The sequence below is a fragment of the Fonsecaea nubica genome (genome assembly GCF_001646965.1).
Source record: "Fonsecaea nubica strain CBS 269.64 chromosome Unknown Scaff8, whole genome shotgun sequence".
Lineage (NCBI taxonomy): Eukaryota > Fungi > Ascomycota > Eurotiomycetes > Chaetothyriales > Herpotrichiellaceae > Fonsecaea > Fonsecaea nubica.
In genome coordinates, this window is record NW_019173681.1 from 346,952 (window position 1) to 361,488 (window position 14,537).

Genomic DNA, 14,537 nt, shown 5'->3' on the forward strand with positions numbered 1-14,537 from the left:
TCGTCCGCTTCGCGGTCGGGCTATAAAGACGTGGACGAAAGCCGTCTGCCTGAGCCCTGAGGCCTACGTCCTCTGTCTTCATACTGAAACGCACCATAGCACTCGGCATTGCTGGAGGGAAAAGCTTACTTGAACATCCTCGACCAAGAAACCTCTACAAGAATACTCCGAGACACCATTGCCCACCCACTCAAACAAACCATTGACATCCAGAACCAACAAGATGCCGTCGGATTCCAAGGCCAACGTGTCATTCGACGCTGCCTCGATATCGACCTCATCTCTCATGAGTGAGAAGGAACGGGCTAAGAAGGAGAAGAAGGATTCACTGGTCAAGAGGGTCGTAACAGGTACAATATAGATGGACCCATTGCCCGCTCATTCTTGTCAGACATGGCATTGAACCTGTGGACAAAAAGGATAAAGGCTAATCAAACCCCCCTCTGTTCGCTCTGCAGCCATCAAGAACTTCGACCCTCCCGAGCCAAGAATCCCCAAAGGCCGACACGAGTACATACCCGCGTGGGCGGTTTGAAAACATGCACGCATCCCTCGGGTGTCTCCGTGCCTGGTTCGACAGTACTGTTTCTTCCTCTTTCATATCCTTAGTATGGCGGGATCCAAACGAGAGGATTGCTCCGAGGTGAACCACCGGCAATGGAGTCGGAAGGGAAGAATGTAGTCTGCCGATTGTTAGTTAGGTGCAGGGGAGAATGAACAATCAGAGTCGCGACAATGTCACTGTTGATGGCTGCATGGTTCAGAGGGGTCCCATGACATCAAAAGCAAACGGTGGTGATGAGGTCACTTGGATTATTAGCCGTGACTCTTTTTGTTTAATAGTTTTTAACGCGATTGCCGTGTGCCGTGACGATGCAGTAAAGGGCTAGAACGGCTACACTTGACCACAGTACCAGGGGGAACACCCCTAGGTGATTCGGAGTAGCTTATCTGTGTATTCAGCGTGGAGCACAGTACCATGAGCATCACAGTCTAATATTTTGAGAGAGAGAGAAAAAAAAAACCCCCAGTCTGGATCGTCAATTTTCAAGGATTTAATTCCATGTTCCAGTAACAGTTGCACACCTGTGCGGACTGTTCGACTGTCACGTCGACTTGGAAAGAGTCACTCTCTGTCTCGGCACTATAATTCCATGCAAGCATCGTGAGTCTCGTGAGTGAGTGCTAACCGCATGCTGAGGAAGAAGATATTTTCCACGCGTCCTTGAGAAATACTCGCAACAAATAATGTCGGCGTTTGTCTGTTTGTCTCCAAGACCGGATTTTTCCCAAGACCGCCTCTCCTCGTGTTTGTCAGCTCGAAGCGAACTCTTGGGGTCCCCGGCCACGCCTCTCGGTTTTAGTTCCAGGACGGCACTTCGTGTTTTCGCTTGATCATCTTCCCCTTCTTCGCGCACGCGGCAATGCACGCCTGAGGGCCCGCGTTGCTGCCTGTCCCGACGGCCGGTACTCGCCCATAGATGTCCCGAGGGTTCAGTCCGCCTCCAATGATGGTCCCGGTGATGTTCTGTGGAAACGAGAAGAATGTGTTGGCGAGGTTGGTGGTCCCGGAGTCGTCGGAGTTGAGGGCCGAGACCAACTGCGCATTCTCGCAGCCAATGTTCATCATGGTGTGGATGGAGGCTTGAGGAAAGATGGTCATCTGGCCTGGTTGGAGCGTTTCAGTCACGGTTCGGGCACCGTTCTCGGCCACCATGTAGGTTTGCGTGGTCCCTGCGATGGCAACGACAAAGTTGGTGGCACGGGGATGAATGTGCGGTGGAAGCATGGAGCAGGGGCCCAAATTGAGTAGCGCCTTTTGAAAGAGAGTCAGTTAGAAGGACATGATGTACGTGTGAGATAGAGTTGACCCCTACCATTGTCATGCCATGGCCAACCGTTGCTGGGAAAGTAGCAGCGTTGGCATTGACCACTCCCCCAGGCGAGAAGGTGTACTTGTCCTGCTTGGTGAAGTCAAAGAACCAGTCCGAATCATTCGGGAGCAAGTTCATGCGGTCCAGGTGCGTGTCAGCCACGCGAAGCTTAGCAACGAGGTCTGGGTTCTTGTCATTGTCGACAGCCAAGGCCACAGAAACCACAGCGAGGCAGGAGAGGAAGCTGGGGCCGATAAACATGTTTGCAAAGGCTTCCAGCTGGAGTGAAAGTGGTGAAGAAGCGCAGGTAGGAGTGAGGTGGAGCACAATCTGTGTGAAGCAAATATTTCGAGCTCGAGAACAGCTGTTAGCCTCTCTGTCTGTGTAGGTTTGTCGAAGATAAGTGACCCTGTTATCACAAAGAATGATGATTGGAAAGAGTATCAAGACAGATCGGAATTGACTGTGGTAGTGTTGACAGCACCTTGGCGATTTGAGGTGATATGGGTGTCAAGAAATCTAGCCAAGTTCGTTCGAGGTGAGGCCGAAAAGCAGTGAAGTGAAGAGGAGGGTAAACTCGCTTCGAGGTATCCTTGGTCATCTGGTCGTTGTCACACTTCACTCACCTAGATATCTTCAATCAGTTCGGCACATGCTCCTCTAACAACATGAAGTGTTGCCACGTCAAGGTCCCAGCAGGAGTCAGATCGGTAACGGGTTGAACGCCTCAGTCACTGATTTCGAAATCGCCTCACAGTTGAATTGGGTCGCTATCTCCCACATACTCATCCGCGATCACAGATATTTACCGACGATGACCTTGCTGGCACCATCCGTGTGTCCTGACCATTGTATGACGATGTTACGTCCCATGACAGCAGAGACAAAGCATTAAGTGGCATACTCAGACATTGCAAGACCAAGACGTAATGTGAATAAAGTAAGGTCATGTCGTTCCAATATGCCTTTATCATGGATTGAATTGGGGGTATAGCGTGCCCTCCGACCAGAAGGATGCAAGGTAACGCAACGTCAGGCTGAGACTGTCCGGTCTCTCCCTGTGACCTGGGCTGACAGTCATGCATTCCGGTAGATGGCCTCGATACGCCATGGATTTCAGCTCACAGTCGGCTATATTCAACGCCTTTGCTCGGTGGTTGTGAGGTCTACCCCTTGCGGGATGCATCTCTAATCCGGGCCGAGTACTCCTTTGAACAAATGCGGCACATCGCTGGAGCGTTGCCGGTTGAGGAATATCAGCCACTTGATGGTCTCCAGGCGCTGCAACATGAGTGAGCTCAGCTTCGGATGCCTTTGTTGTTCTGCTAGCTACCTTGAGGAGGGCTTGACTGAATCATGGGTGAGCAACACGGTCCAGAATACAAAGTCAAGAATAGGGTGGTGGTGACGGTGGTGCTGGTGCTGAGAGAAGAGAGAAGAGGCTGATGTGCAAGGATCAAAGGTGCAGATGTCAAGGCGCGATCCGCAGCCAGAATCAGACTCGGCAAATTCAACTTCCCCTTTCTTTTGTCGCCTACAGACAATTCATCCTTCATCACTATTCATCAAGGCTCATCTCTACTCACAGTCCTACATACCACAACCTCATCGAACCATACGATTCTCCCGCATCGACTATTGTTCCACGACTGGATAAGACTATCCGCCTCGCCCCTGGTCGCTCACCGTTCCAGCTTTTCCGCGATAAGCTGCCAGAGCATCACATCAACTGAACCCACCAGCGCCCCAAGAACCCCCTACAACGTCAACTGGAACAGCCTCAATGCGTCCTACGTGAATAGATACTTGAGACCCGGTAGACTATGGTGCAAAACAAAAGACCTCTGCTCAAGATGCTTTAGGAACTGGACAATGTCTGTTCTCTATCAGAATTGGCTGACGGACCTTGCTCTGTTCTCGTGGCTCGAGCCTTCCAGTCTCTGTTGGCCTGGCCTCTCTCTTACTGACTTGTGGCTTTCAGAACAGATCTGTGACAGCCCCATGACTGGCATCACTGACGAGCGCTGCATATTTTGCTAGGGTGCCCCTCGTTACTGCCGGCCTTGGAGGTTTCCACTCCTTTCGACGTCTTTCCAGCTCCTCGTCACTGACATCCATCGAGATACTGTTTTTCTCGGCATCGATGGTCACTTCGTCACCGTCTTTGACCAACGCAATCGGGCCACCAACGGCTGCCTCGGGACAAACGTGGCCCACGATAAATCCGTGTGATGCACCCGAGTACCGTCCGTCAGTCACAAGAGCGACGTTCGTGAGACCTGCCCCCATGATGGCTGCACTGGCCTTTAGCTGCTCCGGCATCCCTGGCCCACCCTTGGGTCCCTCATATCTGACGATGAGCACAAGATTCTCTCCACGTGGTATCGCACCTCTATTCAGAGCATCGTTCAATTCAGCCTCCTTTTCAAAACACCTCGCCTTTCCCGTGAATCGAAGGCCTTCTTTTCCTGTGATCTTTGCCACCGCTCCGGCAGGTGCAAAATTGCCTTTGAGAATCTGAATGTGTCCGCTCTCCTTGATGGGGGTTTTTAGGCTCTTGATGATGACTTGATCGCTGGGAAGGCTGGGCCAGCTCGCGACATTCTCAGCCAGGGTCTTACCAGTTACTGTCAAAATGGAGCCGTCGAGCATGCCCGCTGCGATCAGGAGTTTCTGTACACTTGGCACGCCCCCGATCTCGTAGAGATCTGCCATGGAATATCTTCCCGATGGTGCAAGATCTGCGAGGAAGGGGATCTTATTGCTCACGCGCTGGAAGTCATCGAGGGTGAGCTCCACACCGGCGGTGACGGCCATGGCGAGCAAGTGGAGGACCGCGTTGGTACTTCCTCCTAGGGCCATGGTTATGACGAGTGCGTTCTCAAAGGATTTGGGGGTTAAAAGTTTCTTTGGTGTGATGTCCTGTTCCAGGCAGACTTTGATGGCATCTGCGGCTTTGGCACATTCTCGCATTTTAGCTGGCGAACTCGCTGGTGTCGAACTCGATCCAGGCAGCGATAATCCCATTGACTCGATTGCTGTGGCCATGGTGTTGGCGGTGTACATGCCACCACAGGCCCCGGCACCCGGACAGGCATGCCTTTCAAGATCCTCCATGATCTCGTCTTTGGTCTTGGATGTGTCACCCCCATCGTCCGGTTGACGCAGGGTATTGAACGTGTACGCACCAAATGCCTCGTAACAGGTGGCGACGTTGATGGGCCGGCGCAAAGTCTCCGAGTATCCTTTGTCGATAGTCCCTCCGTAAATCATCAAACTCGGTCTGTTGTGCCTCGTCATGCCCATGATGCAACCCGGCATGTTCTTGTCGCAGCCAGGAATGGTGATGTTGGCATCATGCGCCTGGGCACAAGTCACTGTCTCGACCGAGTCGGCGATGATCTCGCGAGTTTGCAAACTGAATCGCATTCCTTGGTTTCCCATGGTGATGGCATCGCTTACACCGATGGTATTGTACTGCCAGCCCAGCATTCCACGAGCATTGACGGCCTTCTTGACCTCCTTGCCCAGGTCTAGAAGGTGCATATTGCAGGGATTGCCTTCCCACCAAACACTGGCGATGCCGACATGAGGAGCCGTCTGCATTGCTTGTCTGTCTGGCACGCCCGCGGCGAAGAGCATAGCCTGTGCCCCGGGGAAGTCATGCTGACGAGTCAGATGCGTTGAGTAGCGATTGAGCATGGGCTTGCCATCGACGCCAGTGGGCTCCGAAGAGCGCACGAAGTCGAGATAGCGGGGTTCCTGGAAGCCACCTGTTTTATCCATTTTGAAGGATTGCCTTGCTTTTGACGCTCAGTCCTGCACGCGATTGAAAGAGAAGGCCGTATGACAGGCGATGCTCGGGGGGTAGAAATGATGGGCTAATGTTAAAGACACTTTCGGTGATAGATTTGCCCAGGCCAAGGGTGGGGGATCTCGAGCTCCCAGCGACGATGCTGTCTGTGGTTTCTGACGGATGCGACAGAAACTTTGTGACTGGAAAATTCCAGGCCGGGAAGAACCTTCGAAATACAAGACGTTCGATTGGCAGAATCCGTTGCTCCATTGCTCACTCTGGCATTCATGATCCTCTGTGTTCCCCACATTGTCATATCGGTTTCTCGGAGTTGACGCCGAACGAGGGGAATTGATCAGATGAGGGTTTGAGGGGCTGACAAGGCTGTAGTTCCTAGGCTTAAGGGTGCTTGTTTGCACTGTTTGCATGATAATGTGTGATCGCACTGTTTTGTACGTTTGTCAGTTTTCCCTCTGCAACGACGTCACTTCGACATCGAGCTGCGACTCTAATTCTATCCAACAAGTTGGACGCTTGAAGTTCCTTTTGACACACCTTATTTCCTGTCACGACAATTACTCTGTGATTCTCAGGCAAGGTACCCATCCGCAAGGGATCACGGACTAGATGCCGCTTCCACAGAATCCGCGGCAAAGGAGATGGGCCCCAAAAGTAAGGACTGGTTGTAAGACTTGCAAGTAAGTACGCGACTCATCTCGAGTTTCCTCACCGCGGTGACAGCTCTAGGAAACGCCGGAAACGCTGCGACGAAGGGAAGCCGTATTGCATGAGGTAACGACAGCCCGATCTCGAGCTGCCATGTCCTAACGGCGACCAAGATGCTTGAATGACAAGTTTCATTGTGACGGATACGAACCTCCAAAGACCTGGCTGTTTGAGCCATCTCAAAAGGATATAGTCGACAATTCAAAACGAGAATCAAGCTCGCTGCAGGCATTTCCGTCACACCAAGAGTGCCACAGGTCCTCTGTAATCGCAAGAAATAACAATCAGACTCTTTCCAATCCCTCCAGGATCCTTGCCGAACCTTCGACACCGTGGATGGTGGACGTGGACCACAACTACACCCAGTTGTTCCTCCGCAAAACCGCACCTCTTCTCTCTTCCACCAGAAAATGGCGTCATTTCTGGCAATCCATCGTCCCACAAGTTGCCTGGGCGAACCCATCGGTCCATCATGCAATGATATCGGTGGCGGCGACTTTCGACTCTTATATTTCGGGGACTGATCACACCATCCTGATATTGGAGCGAAGAACCCAAGCTGTTCGTGCATTCACAGCCCAGCCTCCTTCATGGGATGTTGCGCTGATCGTCTGCCGACTGTTCTCTGCAATGGCTCAGTGCAACGAGGATTTCACGGCCGCCATGGCGCACATGAAGAGCGGGGAGAAGATTCTCAGAGAAGCGACCCGAAATGAACATACACGGTCCGAAATTGTTCGGTTAATGGTTGCGAGCTTTTTTGGTCTATCAGCCGACACAAACAACGATATCAGTGTTATGGATCGATTCCCTCCGAGCAAGCGCCGAGCCTTTCTTGAGCTGAAGGTTATAGGCGCAGACTACGCAAGGCTTATACGCCGGATAGCGCAATTGCGCCTTCAAGACGTCGACACGCCGACGATGGGGTTCCTCTCAGTCGCCTTTACCACGATGAACCAAGCCATCAGCTCTGTCATGTACCCAGACCTCCTGGTATTTTCTGAAGATGACGGGGTCGTGCCTGCGGCCGAGGTCCGCACCAAGCTGGTACGGGAAGATTCTTTGGTGACCATCGACGAGCTGACCATCATGTATCCTTGCCTATTCAATGAGCTAGAACACTACCTGGAGTGTTTAGCTACGTGCACGGGCACGGGCACTCCAATGGCGTCATCTCTCGATGATCTCAAAAAGCGACTCAGAGTCCTCGTGGACAATTACGTCGTGCAGGCGTCAGAGATCGAGCCGCGCATGACGGCCGGCACATTTTGGCTCGACGACCGGGGGGTCCCGGGGTGCTTGATGCACAAGCACCTCGACCGACCGCAGACTGGCGTTAGTCCGTGTCTGGGGCAAGAGGGGGCCGGCGCCGGTCCTCAGGATCAAGACCCCGTCCTGCGTGAGAGGAGAGAGTACTACCACGAACACGTCTGTCAGTATCGGAGTGGTTTCATGTGTTGACCTGATCTGGTTCGAGTGTCATCAGCCATGTGAACGCGACTCTTTGGCTCTTTTGAAGCTTCATCACCACCTCCCTCTTTCCTCTTCAGAGCCCGTTCGGAAGATTTTCAAAGTCATTGTTTTTTTTTTCCGTCATATCACATTGGTATATAAAATCTGCCGTTTCTCTGGGTATCTCTTCTCCTTTTGGAAAAAAACCGTTTCCACACGCGCGCCTCTTTTGCTTTTCGCTTCCCACCCATCAGCAGACGTCTTTAGCGGGCGATATGCAAAATAAAAAAAGGCTCTCTATACACTCAACGCTCGACACTCATTGATCGAGCCCCATTCCTCTCCTTGCACTCTTCTCTCAAGTCTCGCAAGAACACGTACAAGGCAGACAAAAAGCCCACAAGCACAAAAAGGGTCGTTAAGGAGAGACATGAAAGGGTATCCAACAACTCCCGACGGCCATGGAGAAGAGAAGTTATTCTCCGATGGCCACATTCCCTCCTGTTTTCCTTCCTCTTGACCATCCCTAGAATTCTCGACTCACCTAGGGATGTCCACCCACAGCTTCCTGCCTGAGGGCACGTTTACTGGATGATAGAAGGGAATGATGGGGCAACTGGTCGAATGTCAGTAATTTGAAATTCCAAAAGACTTGCGAAAGAGCAGCCACTCACTCTCCATGATGGCGGGACCAAAAAGCACTTCGTTGGCACTCAGGCTTCTGCCGGAAATGTCGACGATCGTAATGAAAATGAATACTTGGCCACCACCGATGCTGCCTGGGATGCTGACGTTGATACTTCCGTCACTTCCAAAGACGGCCTGTACCGAGACCACCTCGAGACCGGCAATGAACGTCACAAAGACGACTTCGACTCGAGAGAAGTCATGGTGCGACTTGGAAAAGTCCGGAATGAGTTGAAGAGACGAACCGGCACCGGGGGCGGAGCAAGATGAAGCAGAGCCACCATTTGTGCGCGCCTCGAGAGCGGTGCTTCGTCGTGCATAGGCAGGTGTAGATGTGGCCATCGAAGCCATGTCCGTGGTCGTGGTCGTTGTAGTTGTGACTGACGCCGCGGCCTCTGCGGTCGCCATATCCATAGTTGTGGTGGTGGTGGTGGTGGTGGTTGAGTCGGCTGAGTCAGTGGTAGTGGTAGAGGTGGTGGTAGTGGTGGTGGTTGTCGAGGTGCTGTCGTAGGCCGCTGTTGTTGTCGAGTCAGTGGCATCGGTTCCATACGCGCTTACAGTGTCCGTAGCAGTTTCAATGTTGGCCACAACGGTAGCATAGTTGACGGATTCCGTGGAGAAACTGTCGCTGCTACCACTCTCGTCGAAGCAGGCCTGGGAGTTGGTCTTCAAGCCGGGGAACGCAGTGAATGGTAGCGGTGGATTGTCGGCAGGGCAGGAGACGATGAACTGCGAGGCAATGGTAAAGACCGAATTGGGGTCAAGAGGCTTGAATGGTTCTCCGTTAGTCCAAGTCTATCGCTCAAACAGCCATTTGTACCCAAAGGTAGGTAGACTTACAGTTGTAAATGGACTGGGGGCGGCGATTGCACCGAGCGAGCTTCTCTGCGAACTGGTATGCAATGCCTCCGTGGCCATAATACTGGCAGCCACCGAAAGGATATCTCGCGACCCGATGAAGGGCGCCGCTCCGAGATAAGCACTGGTTCCCACAGATTCCAGGATGGCGCTCACAGTGACGAAGCTGGCAACGTCCGTCACTGGGAAGCTATACTGGCAAGGTTGGACCGGTCGAACACCGGCAGATTCAATCGCTGCGATGAGGAACTCAACGTGTGCTGATTCGTCCGACGCTATGAATTCAAGGTTGAGGAAGAATGCCTCGTCAAAGCCGGCATTGACAAAGTCCTGCAACTTGAAGCTGCTAAAGGCTTCCTTGTAGAAGGTGTTTTCAAGGTGCTCGAGCTATTCAGAACGGGTTAGAATGCTGAGGTCCGTCTCGAGGATAGAGCTTGACAGAAGGGACTACTTACCGTCAGAGCAAATTGCAAGATGGTGATGTCAACCTCGGAGAAGCCGCCACCACGCTTGGTGACAGGATGGGCCAACGTCAAGCCGGCGAAGAGGGTGCTCAGACCAGAAAGAGTGAATGCTTTCATTTTGAGGGAGGAATGGGGTTCTGTGCGAGCGCGACTGATATCAAAGGGATATGACGAAGAAGACGTATGAATGAGAGTGTCCAGCACACGGTCAGGCAAAGGCAGAGCTTGTCAAAAGCTTGGTGAATGGAATGAAAGGCAGACTTGTCAAAAGCCTCGTAGAAAAGAATGACTTATCAAAAGTCTTTTGAAGGAAGGAATGTAAGCTGAGTGCTGGTTGGAAGAATTGCTGATCGATAGCATTTCTGGCCATCAGAGGGAGAGTTATATACATAGTCTCTGCCATAGCAGACAGCTTCCAAGAAGGAAGTGTGAAGATCCGAGCATCGCCTGCTCGCTCATCCATCTCGGTAACCCGTACGGAGTTCATCATGTCAGCAAAAGTGTTCAACTCACTACAAATTTTGACACCGGATCATGGAAGGTGTTTGTTTCAACTTTCCCAGTGGTGTTGTATCAAGGAGCAATACCTCGGGGGGCAAGAAAAAAGGAGCCCTGTATCTCATTCATGGGGTAAGCGTGCCCAAGCTATCTCTCGGAAGTTGATAGTTGCCGGGAGGTAGGCGTTGAGATTCCCGCATTGATCTGCGCCAGGAGGAAGGGCAAAGGGGATGTTTGCGCAGGGCTAACACCTAGGTCGAGATCTGGCACCTCGTTCGGGATCTGGGGAGGGGGCCCAGAACCTGACCGAGCCAGTGCCTATTCCATTTCGGGGTGTTTATTGCAGAATTCGCTGAACGTCGCGAAAGATCGCAATTTTAACTGCGACACCGGAGGAGCCTGAGGAAGCGGTATGAGGCCAGGGCGGGGCAGGGCGTGTAAATCCAGCAGCTGTCTTCTTGACCGTTGTGGCAGGTACCAGCCACAGTGGTAACTTTGAAACAGTTCACGTCTCTCAGTGGCTCAAAAAGAAATGGCAGAGGGAGATGGTGACCGGAGGGTTGAACAGCCGAACAATGGTGAAGCTGTTGCCATGTTTCAGCGACAAGAAGGCGCGACAATGCCAAGCCGGAGCACGTGAATCCAGCAAAGCTTGGCATGAGCTTCGGCATGGAGCTTCGATAGTAGTCTATACCTATTTGAGAGAACCTGACGTCAGTGGGGCGATGCTTGAAGATCCCCAGCTCGGGCCCTGGTGGCCCTGGCTCTCTCCCTCTCTGTGCCTCATCCAACATCATTGTAGATCAATCTTGTTTTACTTTCGCTCAAAGTCCTGTTCAGCTCCCTGTGTACACTTCTCAGCTCACTACCCATTTGCCCTGCATAGCCCGGGAACTCACACCAGTGGTTCATCTGACAATCCCATAGGTTCATTGCTGCAACATCGTCTCCGCTATGATGTATGACGGTATTTCGCAGCACGCCTTGATTGTCCGATCCTTTCCTATATCATTGCTGGTATGAGCACTGGCAGCATGTGCAATATGCAATGGCCAATGCCGTGAGAGACAGTCGAATTTAACTATAAAGCTGGCGCCCTTTTCTCCAACCCTATCCTTATACCTGGACTTTCATTGCATATCCGCATTCTGTGGCCCTTTACAAAACAATCAAAACCATTCCTGGGAAGAAGAAACAGCATCACCTCCTGTAACACAGACAGCATGAACAACCAAGGACAAGCAGCTGGACAGAAGGAGGACTACCTCGACAAGGGTAACTCGATTCGTCCCCTCCCCTTTCTTTCCCTGCGAGCTACGGGAGACTAATCAGTCTCTTTCTGCGCACAGGTCTCGATGCCGTGGAGAAAAAGTTTGGCCAAGGTACATTCAACACATTTCTTCCCTCTCGGTCTGCGTCGTCTCTTCTGTACCACTCCTCGTAAAGTCTCGTCAAATACCAGGGGAAATGCAGATTCTCTAAAGACTCGTCCTGACCTTGTTCCCTCGATCAGGCAAAATCGACCCCGCAAAGCAAAGGAGTGTCAACGAAAAGATCACCGACAAGGCGCGAGATATGTTTGAAAAGGCCACTGGGAAAGACGTTCCGGACAAGGTACGTTGGTTATGTGCTCATTCACAAAGCTGCCTGTTCAACTCCCCAACCTCACGGACTTGGTTGCATTATATATCGCGCGCATCGCTCCTCGCCCAACATCGTCAACGTAAGAAATGTGCCAGGAACAAAAAAAGAAGTGAAGACAAGCTGGGTTGGAAGATTGGGATACCATCACACTTGGCATTCTATCTATCTCGACAATTATGTTTGCGCTATTATGCCCCAGACATTAACAAGTCTATGACTAACACTGTGTACATCTCCACAGGTCAGCAACTAATGTGTGGTGTTGACGCTCGATCACTGCAAGGCACCGAGTACTTATGGCGAATCTGGGATATTCGTTCCCCCAGTCAAGATGGAAGGGGAATTAAATGTTATAAATCGAATGTCCATGTATTTGTCTAGAAAAAATATTTCCGTGTAAGCAGCGATCTAATTTTTCTATATCGGCGTTAATGTGTCATGCCACGATGCTGGTGCTGTTTACCCTTTGTAACCACCCAGGCGAAGCGTTGTGAGTCAGCACACACAGAGTGTCATGACTGGTTGCTGACTCCCAGAACTTCGGCCACAAGCATGTTGTCAGACAATCATCTGTAATCCTCCTATCCTGATATAGCCGAGCAGTCCACAGAAGTTTTTCTTCCGCCGTAGTTGAGGTCCCTGGACTTTGTAGTTGCACTCTTGCAGCTCCATGGTTGGGCTCATGGGAGTGTGTGCACAAACAAGAAACGAACCTCGGAAACAGCGATCTTCTCTTCGACTCCGGAACTCGGTTGATGTCCCTTGGATGTGCATGTCCGTTGATCTCACACAAACATGCCATTGCCAAACCAGCTCATTTTATTCGCCCTGTAATGGACTGATCACGGACATCATCATCCGATAACAACGTTCCATTGCCCCTGCCACCACCGTCAGCACCGTCAACCCATTTCTCCCTTTGTTTCGGAGGCCGCATTGTCATAGGGTGAGATAGGCCTGATGCATGACGTGTCATGCCGGGAGAGAAACCCGCCACCACTCGGAACCAAATTGGAAGGTAATTAGACCGACCGGTCCAGTCCCGTACCGTTGCAGTGCCAAGGCCAATGGAGCGATGGTGGATCCTGCCAGGCCCGCGAACGAATGACTGTCGTCCCTCTCCACCAAGCAACCTCAAAGTTTACCCTTCTGTACCAAGTCCCCCTGCATCGCAGTTTAAGAATTCTGCCATCTTCGTTGCCCTCCATGAGCTGGGAAGCGGTACGAGTGGTTGACCCGCAGATCGCCCTTGATCGGATGGCGCGTGAGGAATCAGCCTCTCTTTCGCACACTCTGCAGGAACACCCCTTCGCCCAAACCCAACCCACCTCGCGGAATTCTTTTGGCGGCCGATTCCCGTGGGGATGATGGACGATACAGCCACACTCCATCGGCGATGGTCAGTTGCAGATCATGCTCTCTTCAGAGCAAAATCTCCGTGATGATCAGGGAAAGTATTTCTCCCCTTGACGTGGCAGCATGGCTTGTGCACACGGCTTGTCCCACAATTGAGATTTCTGCGCAGGGTCGAGCTTCGAGACCTTGAAATCGTCCTGGTGCCAAGTCTGAAGTGTCCAGTCCAGGTCCATCAACTCCACCAGGAAGCGAGATCGAGATCACAACCGAGGACAGATAACACGTGCAAGATAAGGAATGCAAGAGATGTAGAATATCAATTTCGCACGGCAGCCGCTTCGTTGGATTTCAGCCAGGGGAAAACTGTGGGGACCGCATAGTCTCTTCTCCGCGGGTCAGTATCTGAACGTCCAGGATGTGGTCCGCTTAACGCACCTCCAAGGGACGTGTGACTGCCCGGAGAGGTTGGCGGTGCTCCGAGACGGTCCTGCCCATAGCTGCCAACTGTGTCGACCGGTCGGTGTAAACTTGTAGGCGAACGATCCCTCAGTCCGGTTTCGATCAGGAGCCCTTCGGCAGTGATAGACGGCAATCGTGTTCCCGAGATGTTAGATTCGGGCGAGAGTCGTGACGCCGTCTGGACAGTAGATCCTGGTCCTGTGCTGGCGATCGTGGGCGGCGGGGCAACTGGATCAAACGTCCCCGACGATGTCGAGGAGCGCGAGGGTGCTGGAGCGTGTGGGCTGGGCACGGGGAGCGGCAGGATGATGCGCCCTCCCGATGCTGCCAGGCTCGACTCGGACTTGAGTAAAGCAGGAGGGAGGAAATTTTGATCTGTTTCCGCCGTCTCGGAACCGTTATTTGACACTGCGGTATCCTGTTGCAACAAATTAGTATCGTAGCCACGTGCAGGCTCGATCAGCAGCAAGAAGAAAGCCTTACGTTGTCACGCGCTTCCTCGATCAAGGCGCGTACCTCTGGCGACACCATTGGCAAGATCTCATTGAGAAGGCTCTCATACCGCGCCAAACGCCGCGAGGTTGCTGTGAGGTCCTCTGCAGTCCTGGGGAGCGGGGGGGTTTCCGATGGTCAGCATCTACACTCGCAAGCAAGCACACTCATCAATGGGGGCTGAAGTTGCAAAAGCTTACTTCCGCTTCCTCCAGCCCTTGCCGTAGCCAT

At 52.3% G+C, this 14,537-nt stretch overlaps 5 protein-coding genes across 5 annotated transcripts; 1 reads left to right on the plus strand and 4 right to left on the minus strand.

The window, feature by feature from the left end:
- Positions 1 to 1,360: 1,360 nt before the first annotated feature.
- On the minus strand, positions 1,361 to 2,135 carry AYO20_01976 (hypothetical protein; the record flags this gene model as incomplete). The annotated part of the gene is made up of 2 exons (XM_022640282.1): positions 1,361 to 1,816; positions 1,878 to 2,135. The coding sequence occupies 2 exons, from the start codon at positions 2,133 to 2,135 to the stop codon at positions 1,361 to 1,363; spliced, it is 714 nt and encodes a 237-aa protein (XP_022503782.1).
- A 1,716-nt stretch (positions 2,136 to 3,851) lies between these two features.
- AYO20_01977 (dihydroxy-acid dehydratase) lies at positions 3,852 to 5,660 on the minus strand (the record flags this gene model as incomplete). Its single annotated transcript, XM_022640283.1, has 1 exon — positions 3,852 to 5,660. The coding sequence occupies one exon, from the start codon at positions 5,658 to 5,660 to the stop codon at positions 3,852 to 3,854; it is 1,809 nt and encodes a 602-aa protein (XP_022503783.1).
- Positions 5,661 to 6,732: 1,072 nt separating this feature from the next.
- Positions 6,733 to 7,857, plus strand: AYO20_01978 (hypothetical protein; the record flags this gene model as incomplete). Its single annotated transcript, XM_022640284.1, has 1 exon — positions 6,733 to 7,857. The coding sequence occupies one exon, from the start codon at positions 6,733 to 6,735 to the stop codon at positions 7,855 to 7,857; it is 1,125 nt and encodes a 374-aa protein (XP_022503784.1).
- Positions 7,858 to 8,432: 575 nt separating this feature from the next.
- AYO20_01979 (hypothetical protein) lies at positions 8,433 to 9,974 on the minus strand (the record flags this gene model as incomplete). The annotated part of the gene is made up of 4 exons (XM_022640285.1): positions 8,433 to 8,464; positions 8,523 to 9,330; positions 9,376 to 9,780; positions 9,849 to 9,974. 4 exons carry the CDS (start codon positions 9,972 to 9,974, stop codon positions 8,433 to 8,435), a joined length of 1,371 nt encoding a protein of 456 aa, XP_022503785.1.
- A 3,697-nt stretch (positions 9,975 to 13,671) lies between these two features.
- AYO20_01980 (hypothetical protein) lies at positions 13,672 to 14,537 on the minus strand (the record flags this gene model as incomplete). Its single annotated transcript, XM_022640286.1, has 3 exons — positions 13,672 to 14,232; positions 14,298 to 14,410; positions 14,507 to 14,537. 3 exons carry the CDS (start codon positions 14,535 to 14,537, stop codon positions 13,672 to 13,674), a joined length of 705 nt encoding a protein of 234 aa, XP_022503786.1.